Source organism: Gorilla gorilla, chromosome 1, assembly GCF_029281585.2.
Source record: "Gorilla gorilla gorilla isolate KB3781 chromosome 1, NHGRI_mGorGor1-v2.1_pri, whole genome shotgun sequence".
NCBI classification, from domain to species: Eukaryota; Metazoa; Chordata; class Mammalia; order Primates; family Hominidae; genus Gorilla; species Gorilla gorilla.
This window is the reverse complement of record NC_073224.2, coordinates 19,473,448-19,488,183: the sequence shown is the minus strand read 5'-3', so window position 1 is coordinate 19,488,183 and position 14,736 is coordinate 19,473,448. Positions and strand designations below refer to the sequence as shown.

Genomic DNA, 14,736 nt, shown 5'->3' with positions numbered 1-14,736 from the left:
CTCCTCCTAACCAACCGCTCCCTTGAAGTCAGGGTGGTGCTGTGTGGAGTCTGGGTGTCCCCCAGGATCAGTTCCACCCTGGGCTACAGCTACAAGAATGGGACTCGTGGTGATTAATTTTATGTGTCAACTTGACTGGGCCGTGGGGTGCCCAGATATTTGCTTTAAGGTTATTCTGGTTGTGTCTGCAAGGGTGCTTCTGGGTGACATGAAATTTAAGTTGATTGAGTAAAACAGATTGCCCTCCCCGGTGTAGGTGGGCCTCATCTCATCTGTGAAGACCTGACCAGAACAAAAAGGCAGAGGAAGGGGGAATTCACTCTCTCTGCCTGGGTGCCTGAGCTGGGACATCCGTCTCTCCTGCCCTCAGACTGGGACTTTTACCATTGGTGTTCCTGGTGGCTAGGCCTTCCTTTCAGACTCAGACCAGAACTACACCACTGGCTTTCTTGGGCCTCCAGTTTGCAGACAGCAGATCGTGGGACTTCTTACTCTTCACAATTGCATGAGCCAATGCCTTACAATAAATCGTATTACAGGTGATCCTGGAACAATGTTGGGGGTTGGGGTGCCAACCCTCCTGCATTGTCAAAAAATCTTGTATTCCCTAAAGCTGAACTCTGAATAGCCTACCATTGACCAGAAGTCTTATCGATAACATAAAGAACCAATTAACATGTTTTATAATTATTTATATTATATACTGTATTCTTACAATAAATAAGCCAGAGAAAAGAAATGTTATCAAGAAAATCATAGGGAAGAGGAAATACATTTACTATTTATTAAGTGGAACTGGGTCATTGTAAAGGTCTTCATCCTTATTATCTTCATGTTGAGTAGGCTGAGAAGGAGGAGGAGGAGGAGTTGGTCTTGCTGTCTCAGGGGTGGTAGAGATGGAAGAAAATCCCCATATAAGTTCAAGCCTGTGTTGCTCAAGGGTCAACTGTGTGACATAGATAGATAGATAGATAGATAGATAGATAGATAGATAGATAGATAGATAGATAGATAGATAGATAATGTGTGTGTGTGTTTAATTGTATGTATATATATTTTGTTCCCTAGTGATTCTATTTCTCTGAAGAATCCTGACTAACACAGGACTGAAGGAGAATTGGGAAAGAAAGGAAATTAAAAATAAACAAAGACCAGGCGCTTACAGCTGCTAAAGGAGTTTTGTGCTGCGGTGGAATCACATGGTTTCTCTCTTTCCTGGCTTGCCATTTTGAATTCCAGCCTGCCTCTTTAGGTGACATAATCTCTGAAATGCCTGAAAGGCAGACATTTAAACTGCAATGCACTGAATAAATGCCTAAGGGATTAGCATTGTCACATGTCTCCCCATACCCTGCAGTTGGAGTTCAAGTCGCCTACCTGGTCAATTCCCGTTACACTGTAGGCATGACCCTTAATAAGACCAAACGGCGTCCGGGCCTCAGATTCTGCAGCACTTCTGGTCTAAAACACAGAAAGAGCAGAGTCACACCCACTGTCTAAGTCAAGCCTCCCCTGCTGGATCAGACCCAGCTACATGCCTGGCCCGGTCACAACCTCCAGCCCCTTCTGCTGCCCCAGGTGCAGGCCATGTGCGTGGGCTATGCACGGGGCTCCCCTAGGATGTTTAGCAGTGACATGCAGCAAGTTCCAGTCTCTTCCCAGGATGGGGAGGCGCTCGCTTCCAGTGTGGACTCCAAAGAACAGTTCACTATTTTGTCCCCAAACAGAACAACTTGTCACCTTCATGTAGTATAGTGTGAGAGAGAAGACACAATCACATACATCCCAGAGACGAAAAGAAGAATATAACAACAGGACACACACCTCTGCGTCACAAACCTGAAAGTGCAGAGGAACTGGCTAATTCATTAGCAAAAAACAGACCCCAAGGCTAATCTAAGAGGAAACAGAAAACTAGAATTGATTAAAAAAATACATAGTGTCATAGCAGTCCATAAAAAACAACAAAAAGTTTTAAAAAGATGAGATAAAATTATAAATATGTGTGTTTGTATGCATAGAGAAAATTTTTAAAAATATCATTAGACTTCTATCTGCTATTTTTTTCATAGTACATGAAATGAAAAAAAAAAAAAACAAATTTCAGAAAACTAGATAGAAAGATCCCATTTCAGTAAAATCAAACCAACTGACCTTGATGTTTGTGTGTGGAAGTGTGTGCCTGTTTGTGCGAGCAGAGAGAGAGCTGAGAAGGATACAGGCCAGTTGATCTCAGTCCCAGGGTGGAGCTGGAGAACAGAGGCAGCTGAGAAACGGGTGGGAGGGAGGTAAAAATGCGCCTGTATGGGCCTCAAGATTGTTCCATCTGATACAGCAAGTACATCTTACCTTTGTTATTTGACGACTATTAAATAAAAACTTGTGTTTTATTTGTTATTTATTTATTAGAGACAGGGTCTTGCTCTGTCACCCAGCCTGGAGAGCAGCGACACGATCATAGTTCACTGGGGCCTCAAACTCCTGGGCTCAAGGGATCCTCCTGCCTCAGACTCCAGACACACACCACCATGCTTGGTTAAAACTTGTGTTTTATTTATTTATTTTTATTTTATTTATTTATTTATTTATTTATTTATTATACTTTAAGTTTTAGGGTACATGTGCACAACGTGCAGGTTTGTTACATATGTATACCTTGTTGGTGCGCTGCACCCATTAACTCGTCATTTAGCATTAGGTATATCTTCTAATGCTGTCCCTCCCCCCTCCCCCCAAAACTTGTGTTTTAATTAGCAGGAATAAACACTGTCCCCCAAGAGTTATGCCCCTCCTTGGGTGTGGCTGGGGTACCTGGTGCAGACTGCAGCCCCAGCATAGTGCCTGGAATGGGAGCCCATGAGCAACTTACGTCAATGAAGCAGCCCAGCAGGGAGCCTCTCTTCAAAGCCTTCTCTAGAATCTCATAGAAGTTCTCGGGGGCCTCTTTAGTTTGGAAGGTCTCTGCCACACCCCCGGTGAAGTCTTCCATGGCCTCAATGGCGCTGCCTCCCTTCAGAGCTTCATAGCTCCCATTTAGCCTGCAAGGGTGGCAGGAGAGAGAGGAGAGAGTCAGGGACCTAGGGAGGCCACCAGGGGCACCTGCTTTCAGAGCTTTTCTAACTAAGCCAGAAGCATCTTCCAGTGCTTGCCCTGGCTGGGTGGTGTGGAAGGAAGATGGGAAGCAAGTCATCAGGGTTTGTTTGGAGCTTCAAGGAAGCCAAAGATCCTGACCTTCCTGCAAAGGAGGCAGTGTGGTGTGGTGGTATAGAGCAGCAGCTCTGGTGCCTGAGTGGCCACAGGTTCAAATCCTGGTTCTACGACTTACCATCTGAATGACCAAGTCGCTAGTGCCTTCGTTTTCTTATATGCAAAATGGGGGAGAGAGTTGTGCTCTCCCTTCTAGGACTGCTGTGAGGTTCAAATCGTGTGTCTCACTCTCTAACCTCCCATGGAACGGGGCCTGACTATGTGGATAGAGAGAGGCCCTTTCTCTTCTTCTCTGGTCTCACATACTCCTAACCATTTTTGTCATAGTCATCTCTTTTATTCATATGCATTTTACATATATGTGCTCTGCTTGATTTTTAAATAAGCTTTTCAATTTAGAATTTTAGAATCTGGTGGGAGGTGACTGAATTATGGAGGCGGGTCTTTCCTGCACTGTTCTTGTGATAGTGAATGAGTCTCATCAGATCTGATGGTTTTAAAAATGGGAATTTCCCTGCCCAAGCCCTCTTTGCCTGCCACCATCCACGTAAGATGTGACTTGCTCCTCCTTGTCTTCTGCCATTATTGTGAATCCCTCCCAGCCACGTGGAACTGTGAGTCCAGTTGAATGTCTTTCTTTTGTAAATTGCCCAGTCTCGGGTATGTTTTTATCAGCAGCATGAAAACAGACTTAATACAATAGCTTATTTGGGCTTCTTTAGTTTTTACCTAATGTCCTTTTTCTGTTCCAGAATCCCACCCAGGACCCCACACTACACTGAGTCCTCACATATCCTCAGGCTTTTTGTGGCTGTGACAGTTTATAAGACTGTCCTTGTTTTTGATGACCTTGACGGTTTTGAGGAGTCCTGGGCAGGCATACTGCAGGATTAGAATTTGTCTAATGTTTTTTCTCCTGGTAAGACTAGGGCTATTAAAGAAATGATAAATGCTTGAGGTGATAAGTATCTCAATTACCCTGATTTGATCATCGCACATTGTGCGCTTGTAATCAGAATATCAAATATGCCCCATCAATATGTATACTATTATGCACTATTATGCATCCATAAAAATAAAAAATGAAACATTTTTTAAAAATTAAAAAAATAGCTGGGTGTGGTGGTTGGTGCCTGTAATCCCAGCATTTTGGGAGGCTGAGGCAGGAGAATCACTTGAGCCCAGGAGTTCCAGGCTGCAGTGAGCTATTACAGTGCCACTGCACTCTAGTCTGGGTGAGAAAGCAAGACCCTGTCTCTAAAAAAAAGTAAATAATAATTTAAAAAAGAGTGGGGCTATTGGTTAGTGGAAGGAAGACCGGAGAGGTAAAGCTCCCCTCTCATCTCATCATATCAAGAGTACCTGCCATCCACATGCCTTACCACAGCTGATGCTGGCCTTGATCACCTGGCTAAGGTAGTGTTAGTCAGGTGTCTCCACTGGAAAGTTGCTCCTTCTCTCCCCTTTCCATGCTGAATTCTTTGGAAGGAATCATTATGTGAAGGCCGCATGAAAAAATCAGGGAGTTACACTCCACCTCCTCAAGGATGGAATATAAACATAATTTATCTGGAATTATTCTACACAGGATATTTGTTCCTTCTTCCACATTTATTTATACAATCATTTATTCAAATTAGTATGAACCCATTGATATTTATTTTCTACTTGGGTTTATTTTGTGTTTTTTTGTTTTGTTTTGTTTTTGTTTTTGAGATGGAGTCTTGCTCTGTTGCCCAGGCTGGAGTGCAGTAGCATGATCTCGGCTTACTGCAACCTCCACCTCCTGGGTTCAAGTGGTTCTGCTGCCTTAGCCTCCCGAGTAGTTGGGATTACAAGCATGCACCACCATGCCTGGCTAATTTGTGTATTTTTAGTAGAGACTGAGTTTCATCATGTTGGCCAGGCTGGTCTTGAACTCCTGACCTCAGGTGATCCACCTACCTCGGCCTCCCAAAGTGCTGGGATTACAGGTGTGAGCCACTGCACCCAGCTTCTACTTGGGTTCATAATCCAGTACTGCTTTGTCTATTTCGTTGGTTGAATTCTTCTAGCTTTGGCTGTTTGGAGCTCCTTCAGTATGCTCTTGTGTCCTTTTGGCATAACCTCATTTGTGTGTGTGTGTGTGTGTGTCTGTGTGTGTGTGTGTGTGTCTTGCATGTGTTCTTACTTTCTGGCACTATAAGATGATCTAGGCTCATTTTATGTATGTATGTATATATGTATGTGTATATATATGTATGTATGTGTGTATGCCCCAGTCCTAGAGTCAGCCTTATCTCCAAGAAGCCCTAGTTCCTTTGATTGAAGAATGATCTTAGAAACCAAGACTTGAGACATAGGTATGCTTGTTGCTACAGGATTGTCATTGCTTCTAGCTCCTCTCACTGACAAAGCAAGGAAATACATATGTGTATGATAACCCAAGTATAGATCAATATATATGTGTATGATAACCCATGTACAGATCCATATATCTCTACATAACCATCTCTGTTAAGCTAAATCTAAGTTCATTCTGGAATCTCCAACTCTAATCTGCATGGATCATTCTGGCCTCCTCCCCTTGCCTATCTGTAACCTCTCAATCCAACAGTGAGAAACTCGGCTCCCGCCATCCACCATCTGTTCACTCGATTGTTCAACTCAATACACATGTATAATTAGATCAATTTTTCATTTGTACTCCTTCAAGAAACAATTTTAGCAACTAGAGCATAGCACTCACGTACAGTTTCTTTTGCCTTTAATCTTACAGACTCCACTGATTTCCAAAGTTACTTAGGTCAGCACCTTTCTCTCCAACCCCTTCAATGAGGTTATTTCATACGTTTGAAATTGTCTCTCATAGTTAGGGAGGACAAGAAATCTCACAATCTGCCATTTGCAAACTGGAGAACCAGGAAAACTGGTGGTATCATTCAGTTTGAGTCTAAAGGCCTGAGAATTGGGGGGCTGATGATGTAAGTCCAAGTTTGAGTCCAAAGGTTTGAGAACAAGGAGCTCCAATGTCCAAGGGCAGGGGAATATGGATGTCCCAGCTCCAGTAGGGAAAGGGAATTCACCCTTCCTTTGTCATTTTCTTTTATTTGGATCTTTAACAAACTGAATAATGCTCGTCCACATTGGTGGCAGCAATCCTCTTTACTCAGTCTACTGATTCAAAAGCTATTTTCTCCAGAAACACTCTCACAGACACACCCAGAAATAATGCTTCACCAGCTATCTGGGCATCCCTTGGCCCAATCAAGTTGACACATAAAACTAACCATAACACCATCTATACATTTTTTTTTTTTTTGGTGAGCTGTTCTGCCAACCATTTTTGGCCTTTTTAAATGACCCCAATAAATCTTTTTTATGTTTAGAAACTAGATGGCACACAGTTTCTTTTGCCTTGCTTGCATCCTGATGTGGGGGGCATTCACCAAGGGGCAAAGGTGGGCTTGGGTCCCACCCACTGGACTTGGAAACAGTGCCCTTTGTCCCGTTAAGCCTGTCTGGTGGCACTGATGGTGTTTGCACAGACCTGAGTGGGACAGAGGGCAAGCGTGGGCATCTTTGGTTCTTATTTGATGGCTTTAATTCTGTCCTGCTGATTTCAGGATTAATTTAACCACAGTATGCCTCCCCTCTATTTTGCCACTTTTATGTCCCACTTGGAGGTAGAAGCAAGACCATCCTTGCTTCTGTCTCTGGGGATAGTATTCTCATGGCTTGAAGATCCAGACTGAACCTGAAAGTGGCTCCCAGGAGCTCTGCCATCATCTGTGGATCGAATTCAGGCTGTTGTGGCCTTTCACTAACAAGCTAGTGGGCTGGAAATTGAGAGCCTGAGGAAACTGAGGCCATTTGGCTGGTGATTAAAAATGAATTTCTTGGTTCCACTTATATGAGGTTCCTAGACTAGAAAAATCACAAAAACAAAGTAGAGTGGTGTTGCCAGGGGCTGGGGGAAGGGAGGAATAGGAAGTTATTTGTTAATAGGGACAGAATTTCAGTTTTGCAAGATGAAAAAGTGCTGGAGATAGATCGTGGTGATGGCTGCACAACAACGTGGATGTACTTAATGCCACTCAACTGCACACTTAAAAATGGTAAAATTTATGTCATATACATTTTATCATATACGGTTATTTATCAATATGTCATATACGATTTTTTAAAAATAAAAAAGAAGCATCCCGTAGGACGGACAATTGATGTCTCTATATCCACGTGGGTAATAGCCCAGATGTTTGAGCCATGCCAGTGTCCGAGGGAAGTGTGAAGCACTAAGTGCTGTCGGCACAGCCAGAATTCCCCTCCGCTTGCCTTCCCAGCTCTTCCAAAGGCCAGATTCATGGCCCAGGGAGAAAAAGGGTCATGAATGTAGCCACTGCTCCCAAAGATGGGCACATCTAGGCTACGACAGGAAAACCACCTCCAACCCCGCTTGAGCCCTGAGAGGGTTGGGTCCTGCCGAGCCTCACCTGCAAACTCAGAGCCCTGATTTTTTCCCAGCCCTTAGATGCTCACTACAAAGACTAGTGTAGAGACTCCTGTCAGGAGGCTGCCCGAGATGGGGAAGCTGTCACTTACTTGGCGTAGGCTTTTTCCAGCAAGGCACTCCAGAACTCATTGTGGTCAGCAGAGTGGAGGAAAACCAAGCGGTCCCTGAAGGTGGGCAGGCGGTCATCGATCACTACGTCAAGCCACTCACTGTGCTGCCAGAACTGTTGCCCAGGAAAAAGACAGAAATGATGCGAGTCAGCTACACGGGAGCTCCAGGCCCTGTTTGTAAATGTTGATCCTGTTGCTTTTTTCCCCTCTGACCAAGCTACCCATAGACAGCTTTGAAAATCACACACGGGTTCCATGGTAGGGCACCTGGGCTTTGTCCACCAAGTTACAAGCTGAGTATTCTACCCAGCACTAACCATTGACATCAGCTCAAAGACTCAGGGTCAACCCATCAAAGCCGCAGGTGATGCAGGGGGCAGGACAGGACTCACAAGTAGACACTCTACGGTGCTCTGAATTAGTTTCTCTTCTTCACAAGAAAGTTGTTTTTGTTGGGGAGGGAGAATGGTAACGTGGGGTTTGGGTTTGCTCTTTTGTAGCCCAGTTCTCTGTTATTCTCTCCCATCCAGTTTCAGGGTCTAGCTCCAATTTTCCTTAACCTTGCTCCCTCCTCGCCCATAAGTGGAGCCCCTAAGACTGATTTGTTGGCCATTCACACAGGAGGCAGGTGGACTCAGTATTCCCTGCGTGCCAGTGAGGAGACATGAGGGGAGTGTGGGTGTGTGTGAACGCATGTGTGCACACATGTGTATACACGTGCATGCAGGCAGGCACGACAGGCATGTGCACTGTTTGTGGTTTATTTATACATTGCATGTGTGAAAGCATGTGTTTGCTCACATGTGTGCACGTGTGTGCATGTATGTATGCACGCATGTGTTTGCAAGTGCTTCTACACACGTGTGTGTTTGAGCACATGTGTGCATGTGTATGAGCTTGTGTGTGGTCTGCTGGGAACAGGGAGGCTGGAACGAGTCAAGGACCATGGTAGTTTCTCTGTGTATCCTGCAGTGACCCACCTCCTCCCCGTTCCTTCTGGTTCAGTTGGCCTGAGAGCGATCCTAAGGTAACCTCTAAGAGTAAGAAGAAAAGGGTTGAAAGAGGAGGGTAGGCACAGTGGTTATGGGAGCCATTTATTTACAGCTTTGCTGTGTCATCCTGAGCATCTTGCTGCATCAGTGATTCAATCCCAATCAGAAGAGTTGGCCACGATGTGGCTGAGGGTGTCTGTGTGTGTGTGTGTGTGTGTGTGTGTGTGTGTGTGTGTGTTTTAAGGAAGATTCTTGTCACCTGCTCCAGCTGGACCTCCCCTCCAGGGCTTCCCGCTCTTGGGGCTATCCACAGCTTCAGGTGGGACTGAGGCCCAGTTGGGTTAGGTGTTTAAAGTTCAGGCCTGGGCCTTGGGCTTCCTGAGCAGGGGAGGAGTGGGGAGGAGCCTCAGGGCTGGCTTTCCTTGCAGAGGGGCTGGTTCAGGGGGCCTGTGAGTCAGGAGAGATTATCTGCCAGCCCAGAGAGCTCTGCTAACTTCCTAGCACACACACCTGTACTGTGGCTGAGGAGTGGAAGAGGAGTGTGAAGGAGGTAGATTTATTTCCAAAGCTCTGCTTCCTAGGAGGCCAAGGAGGGGAGCGGGCGGAGTATTGTTATTGCGGGACTGACAGGCATCAACAGGGTCACTCCCACCCCCACCTGATCCCTGGCAGCACAAAAGGATGCTGGATCCAGAACTCCTGAGTTCTAGGTCTGGCTTGGCTACTTATTGTTTTGTGACCCTGGATCAACCACTTCCACTCCCTGGGACTCAGTGTCCTCGGGAGTTAACGAGAGGACTGGGTCAGGGGATTGCCAAGGCTCCTCCCAGCTGTGACATTCAAGGGACAAGAACACTGTTCCTTTTGGGAGCCCAAGATCAGATGGTGGTGGTTCTGGTTTAGAGGCAGTAGTTCTGCTGGATTTTCTGAGCTTAACCACCCCCAGCACTGCCACCCTGGTGTGTTTAAGAGGACTGGGGAAAGACCGGCTCCTGGGGGTGCCATCAAACCAAGACTGTGGTCTCAGCAGAAGTCACAGGATGGGAAGGGAGACAGCCAAGTGGTGGCAGGTCTGTGAGAGAGCAGGGGTAGAGTTTCCCTGGGACCCAAAGTGGCTCTGTCCCCAGCCGGCGCAGGAGGCCTGACCCCTGGGAATTGCATGCTCCCTGAGCTACATGTGACCTGCTCACTCTCTCTGCCTTTGAAACACTTCTGTGCTATTGGTGACAGGGCTTGATAGTACCTCTGCTTATCAGATTGCAGGCCTCCGGGGCAGAAGAAATGGGCTGGCCCTGAGTGGTGGCCTGTGAGTCAGGAGAAGGTGACACTGTCTGGGGTGGAAGGTCAAGGAATGCCTACTCGGTGCCTGGCTCTGTGCTGGCTCCTGTGTGTGATGCCATTTAGCTCTACGGGAAGCCTGCAGGGAACTGTCAGTCTCTCCTTTTTTCAGATGAGTGTAGAAAGGTTTAGTGTCACTAAGAAAATTGCCTGAGGTCACCCACCTAAGTAAGAACAAGGGGCAAGTTTCAGTATCTGGTCGAACCCTATATAAGGACAGGGGTGGAGGAGAGAGTGGAGGGATAGAAAGTGAGGCGAAGGAGCAGGAAACCATCTCCTGGGGGCAAGCCTCTCCCGATGTGCACCTCGGCTGAGGGTCTGCGGGTCACACGGGACTCCAGCAGATGTTGTCTGTATTTTTCTCAGTTTTTATTTTTTAAAATCCCTCAAGCTCTCCAAATTTACAATTCTTCCATAAAGAGAACCTCTCTGTTTATGAGAAATCAACTAGTTTCCTGGAGGTATAATCAGTTTAGTCAATTTGTGCTTAAAGCACAAGAAATTCCAAATAATAAAACCCTTAACAGATGGACCTCCAGATTTGCCAAAACATCACTTATAGTTTTAAATGTATGTTCCATAAGGATTCACCGTGCAATGCCGTTAATGTTCTTCTGAGGCATTTAGCTGTTATTCCATGATAAAAGGTGGCTTTAGCATGGTTTAGGACCATATGTCACACAGATCTGATGACATTTTTTTCTAGGGTTACCAGGCAGTGTGGAAATGCACCTGCCCTCATGCCGGGCCCCAGAGAGGTAAACCCACTGGCCCAGGGCTCCCTCTTACCTGGAAATGGAATATCCCGGCATAACCAGGGCCAAAGCTTTGGTCCTGGGGGATGACTCTGGCCAGTGCTTTTTGATTAAGCGTAAGGGAGGCGATGGCGGCTAATAGCCAGCAGTCTCCTGCAAAATGAAAGCCATAAATCACAATTTTCATTGCTATTTCACAGCAAATGGGAAAACTCTGTGTCAGAAGGGGATGTGGGGAGTTTCAGATGTGGCCACATCTTTTCTACCTGTTTAAAAACAGACAGGACACCAACAAATACCTCTCTCCTCCCCTTCTGCCTCCCTTGCCTGCTCTTCTCTGCCCGTCTATCATAAACAGCTGTTGCCTTCTTGGCACTGTTATAGGACATGCTTACTTGTGTTTCAGACATATGGCTGCCTGATGCATCAGCTCTGTGAATTCCAGCAACTCCCTTTCCAGAGGACCAAGACTGCATACATCAGTGTCAGCATGGGCTGGGCGAGCAGACATTTCATAGCTGCCACCCAAGTGGTTCGGCAGTACTTGGGAGGGTGGTTAGAAATCTCCCTGCAGCCCCAACCCAGACTCAGCTTAATTACAGATAATGGTATCTCCGTGGTGGCTCCATTTGCTTTAAATTATCTTGCATTTTCAAGATTTATTGACTGACCTACTGAACTTCCCAGCTGTGCCTTCATGTTAACACACATCTGGAGGAAAACTAAAAAGTGAAGTCAAACATCAAACACGATTTTATCTGTGCTATCTGTGCTGTTCCAGACTCCTGGAGGCATTCCTTTGGCCACACTGAGCGTGGGCTGTGTCTGGTGTGTGCCTCACAGGGTCTCAGATGCCGCCTGTGTAAGCAGATATCTGGGAGGATCCATTTATCCGAATCAGCTTTATCCAGATTCACTTGTTTTCAGTAGACAACATCAATGTCATCAGAACCTAAGAGCCCATCACACTCAGCTTGGCAGTTTCTGAGTTCACATTTCTGGAAAGCACCATATGTCACTGGGCTTGGGACATTGTAATATGGCCCTTTCTGGCTGTTTGACACAGGCAAGAGAGACTCGCCAGGGCCGAACATCGGGAAAGCTACTTCCGAATCGCCCTGGTTCTGGCTTTCTGAGAGGTGTCACCAGCAGAGTACAAGCCACCCCCAGCCTTAGCTGGAGCACAGAAGGATTGGTTTCTAATGCATCTGCTGGTCTTTGGGAGCATCGGATCAGCTTTGGGAGATGCTACTAGGAAGTGACATGGCTGGAACCTGCAGGATCGTTTGTTCAGCAAACTTTACCAAGTGCCTCTAGGGTGGCAGACCTTGTGCCACGCAGAAGACGCAAAGATAAGGAGAGACTTGGTGTCTGCTTTCAGCTTCAGGGTGGCCAGGCCAACAGGAGTCTAATAGAGTGACCTCTGCTGTGGGCTGAACTTTCCCAGCTCTCCTCCAAGTTTCAACTTTGCCCAGTTGAGGAAAATGAGTGTTTCCCGGCCTGAGAACTCAACACCTCACGTGTATTCAGCCAGAAATGCTCTGAGCTTTTGGCGGGGAGATTGAGAAGCCAAAACAAGATTGCTTTTCTCTCTCTTGGGCCTGGGCAGATGGAGGGGGCTGGCCACCCAGCTGTGCCTGGAAGAAGTGCCCTCTGTGGGTCAGCGTGTTGCTTGGCTATCTGGGTGGTGCAGAGCAGAGGGCACTATGGGAGGAGCAGGCTGGAGTGAAGTGGCACCATCTCGGCTCACTGCAGGGGGAACGATGTGCCTCTTGGGTTCTCAGGGACCCCATACTGCAGTCGCTCTCCTGATCCAGCAACCCAACCTCCCTCTCGCCATGTTCCATCCTCTCACACTCACCCAGCTCTGCCCCTACCCCAACGCCCTGCAGATAACAGCATGCCTTGATGCTGTTCCAAGTGTGTTCTAGTTTTTTTTTTTTTTTTTTTTTGATAGAGATGTGGTCTTGCTATGTTGCCCAGGCTAGTCTAAAACTCCTGGGCTCAAGAGATCTTCTCACCTCCCCCTCCCAAAGCGCTGCGATTACAGGTGTGAGCACTCTACACGACCAGATGTTCTAGTTCTTATTGTGGGTGGCAACAGATCACGGCTGTTCATTTTCTCGTTATTCTTTATAACATATATATGCCATGTACAGTACTTTGGTGTAGTAAAAGTGTTACAAAATAATCTTTAGAATCAACCATCCACTAAGGTAAAATATAAGGTTGTAACTCCAAATATATGTTTATGCCAATGTGACAAACCAAAACTTTGAAAAACAAAGGAGCCAGTAGAATGATTTCCTATTGGATAGCAATGGAGGACTACGGGCTCGAGGGGAAGGGAGGCAGAGGAAGAGGGGGAGAGGTGGGCAGCGGCAGGGAGGACCTCCTGGAGAAGGACCACCTGAATGTAAACCTTTTGAAAAGTCTACATTGTATCTAGAATATGGCATACATGGGGGATTGGTTCCAGGACCCCTGTGTATACCAAAATCTGTGCATACTCAAGTCCCACAGTAAGCCCTGTGGAATCTGCCTATACCAAGTCAGCCCTCTGTATACGCGGGTTTCAAATCCTGGAATAGTATATTTTCTCCCTTCCTTCCTTCCTTCCTTCCTTCCTTCCTTCCTTCCTTCCTTCCTTCCTTCCTTCCTTCCATCCTCCCTCCCTCCCTCTCTTCCTCCCTCTCTCCCTTCCTTCTTTCCGTCCTTTTTTTCCTTTTTGTGTGTTTGAGACAGTGTCTTACTCTGTTGTCCAGGCTGGAGTGCAGTGGCACGATCTCAGCTCACTGCAGCCTCAACTTCCCAGGCTCAAGCAATCCTCCCATCTCAGCCTACCAAGTAGCTGGAACTATGGTCACGCACCACCAAGCCTGGCTAATTTTTCAACTTGAATTTTTAGTAGAGGCGAGCCCTCACTATGTTGCCCAGACTGGTCTTGAACTCCTCGGCTCAAGCAATTCTCCTGCCTCGGCCTCCCAAAGTGCTGGGATTACAAGTGTGAGCCATCACACTCAGCCTGGAACACGGTATTTTCTGTCTGTGTTTGGTTGAAAAAAATCCACTTAGAAGTGGTCCTGCACTGTTCAAACTCATGTTGTTAAAGGGTCAACTGTAATTCCGTCTATCATCCATCATCTATCTATACCCATCCATCCATGTATTTACCCACCTACCTTCCTATCATTATTTACTACCATCTATCTATTATTATATATTTATTTTGTATGGTCTATCAGTCAATCAATCAACCTATCAACCTATTTATCTATCTAATTATGCATCCATTTTCTACCTATCATCTATTACTTATTATCTATGTTTCTATCTATCTATCCATCTGCTTCTCTCTCTCTCTCTCTCTCAATTGTCTCTCTGTCTAGCTAATTAACTAACATCAGTCTAGGTTTGTGACTTTGGATCTTGTGTTTAGGATAGCTCAGTTGCTCAGCATGGAGGTTCCAGCATGGCCTTTCTTAACAAATAGACCACAGTGACAACCTCAGCTAGAAATAAGTCAGGGTCCACACAAGCTTGCAGTGGTTGGTTCTCTCGGCTGATTTCACTGGTATTTTTTAAAAGAAAGTCTCTCGCTCTCTCACTCTCTCTGTCTTTCATAGATAGAACAAAGGTAAACCCAGCCCAACTGGATTAAGTCCTAAAATGCAGGACCCAATTTGAATGACTTGAGGTGCACTCAGGTTCATTGCAGGAGGGAGACTGGATTGCTGGGGAGCGGCTCCCTAGGGTGTGTATAATGGTTAGCAGTAAGGGCTCTGCTGCTGGAGTGTCTGGGTTCAAATCCTGATTGCCTGTCTACCACCTCTGTGACCTTG

The 14,736-nt window shown here is 46.2% G+C and overlaps 1 protein-coding gene across 2 annotated transcripts in view; it reads right to left on the bottom strand.

Moving 5' to 3' along the window:
- CAPN9 (calpain 9) overlaps positions 1–14,736 on the bottom strand; it is a 54,332-nt gene that overhangs the window by 31,355 nt on the left and 8,241 nt on the right. For both annotated transcript variants that reach the window (XM_063707746.1, XM_063707742.1), the window contains 4 exons: positions 10,929–11,047; positions 7,789–7,922; positions 2,870–3,038; positions 1,378–1,461 (listed from right to left, as the gene is read on the bottom strand). In XM_063707746.1, the coding sequence (XP_063563816.1) occupies positions 1,378–1,461; positions 2,870–3,038; positions 7,789–7,922; positions 10,929–11,047 (506 nt within the window). The remainder of the gene's footprint in view (positions 1–1,377; positions 1,462–2,869; positions 3,039–7,788; positions 7,923–10,928; positions 11,048–14,736) is intronic.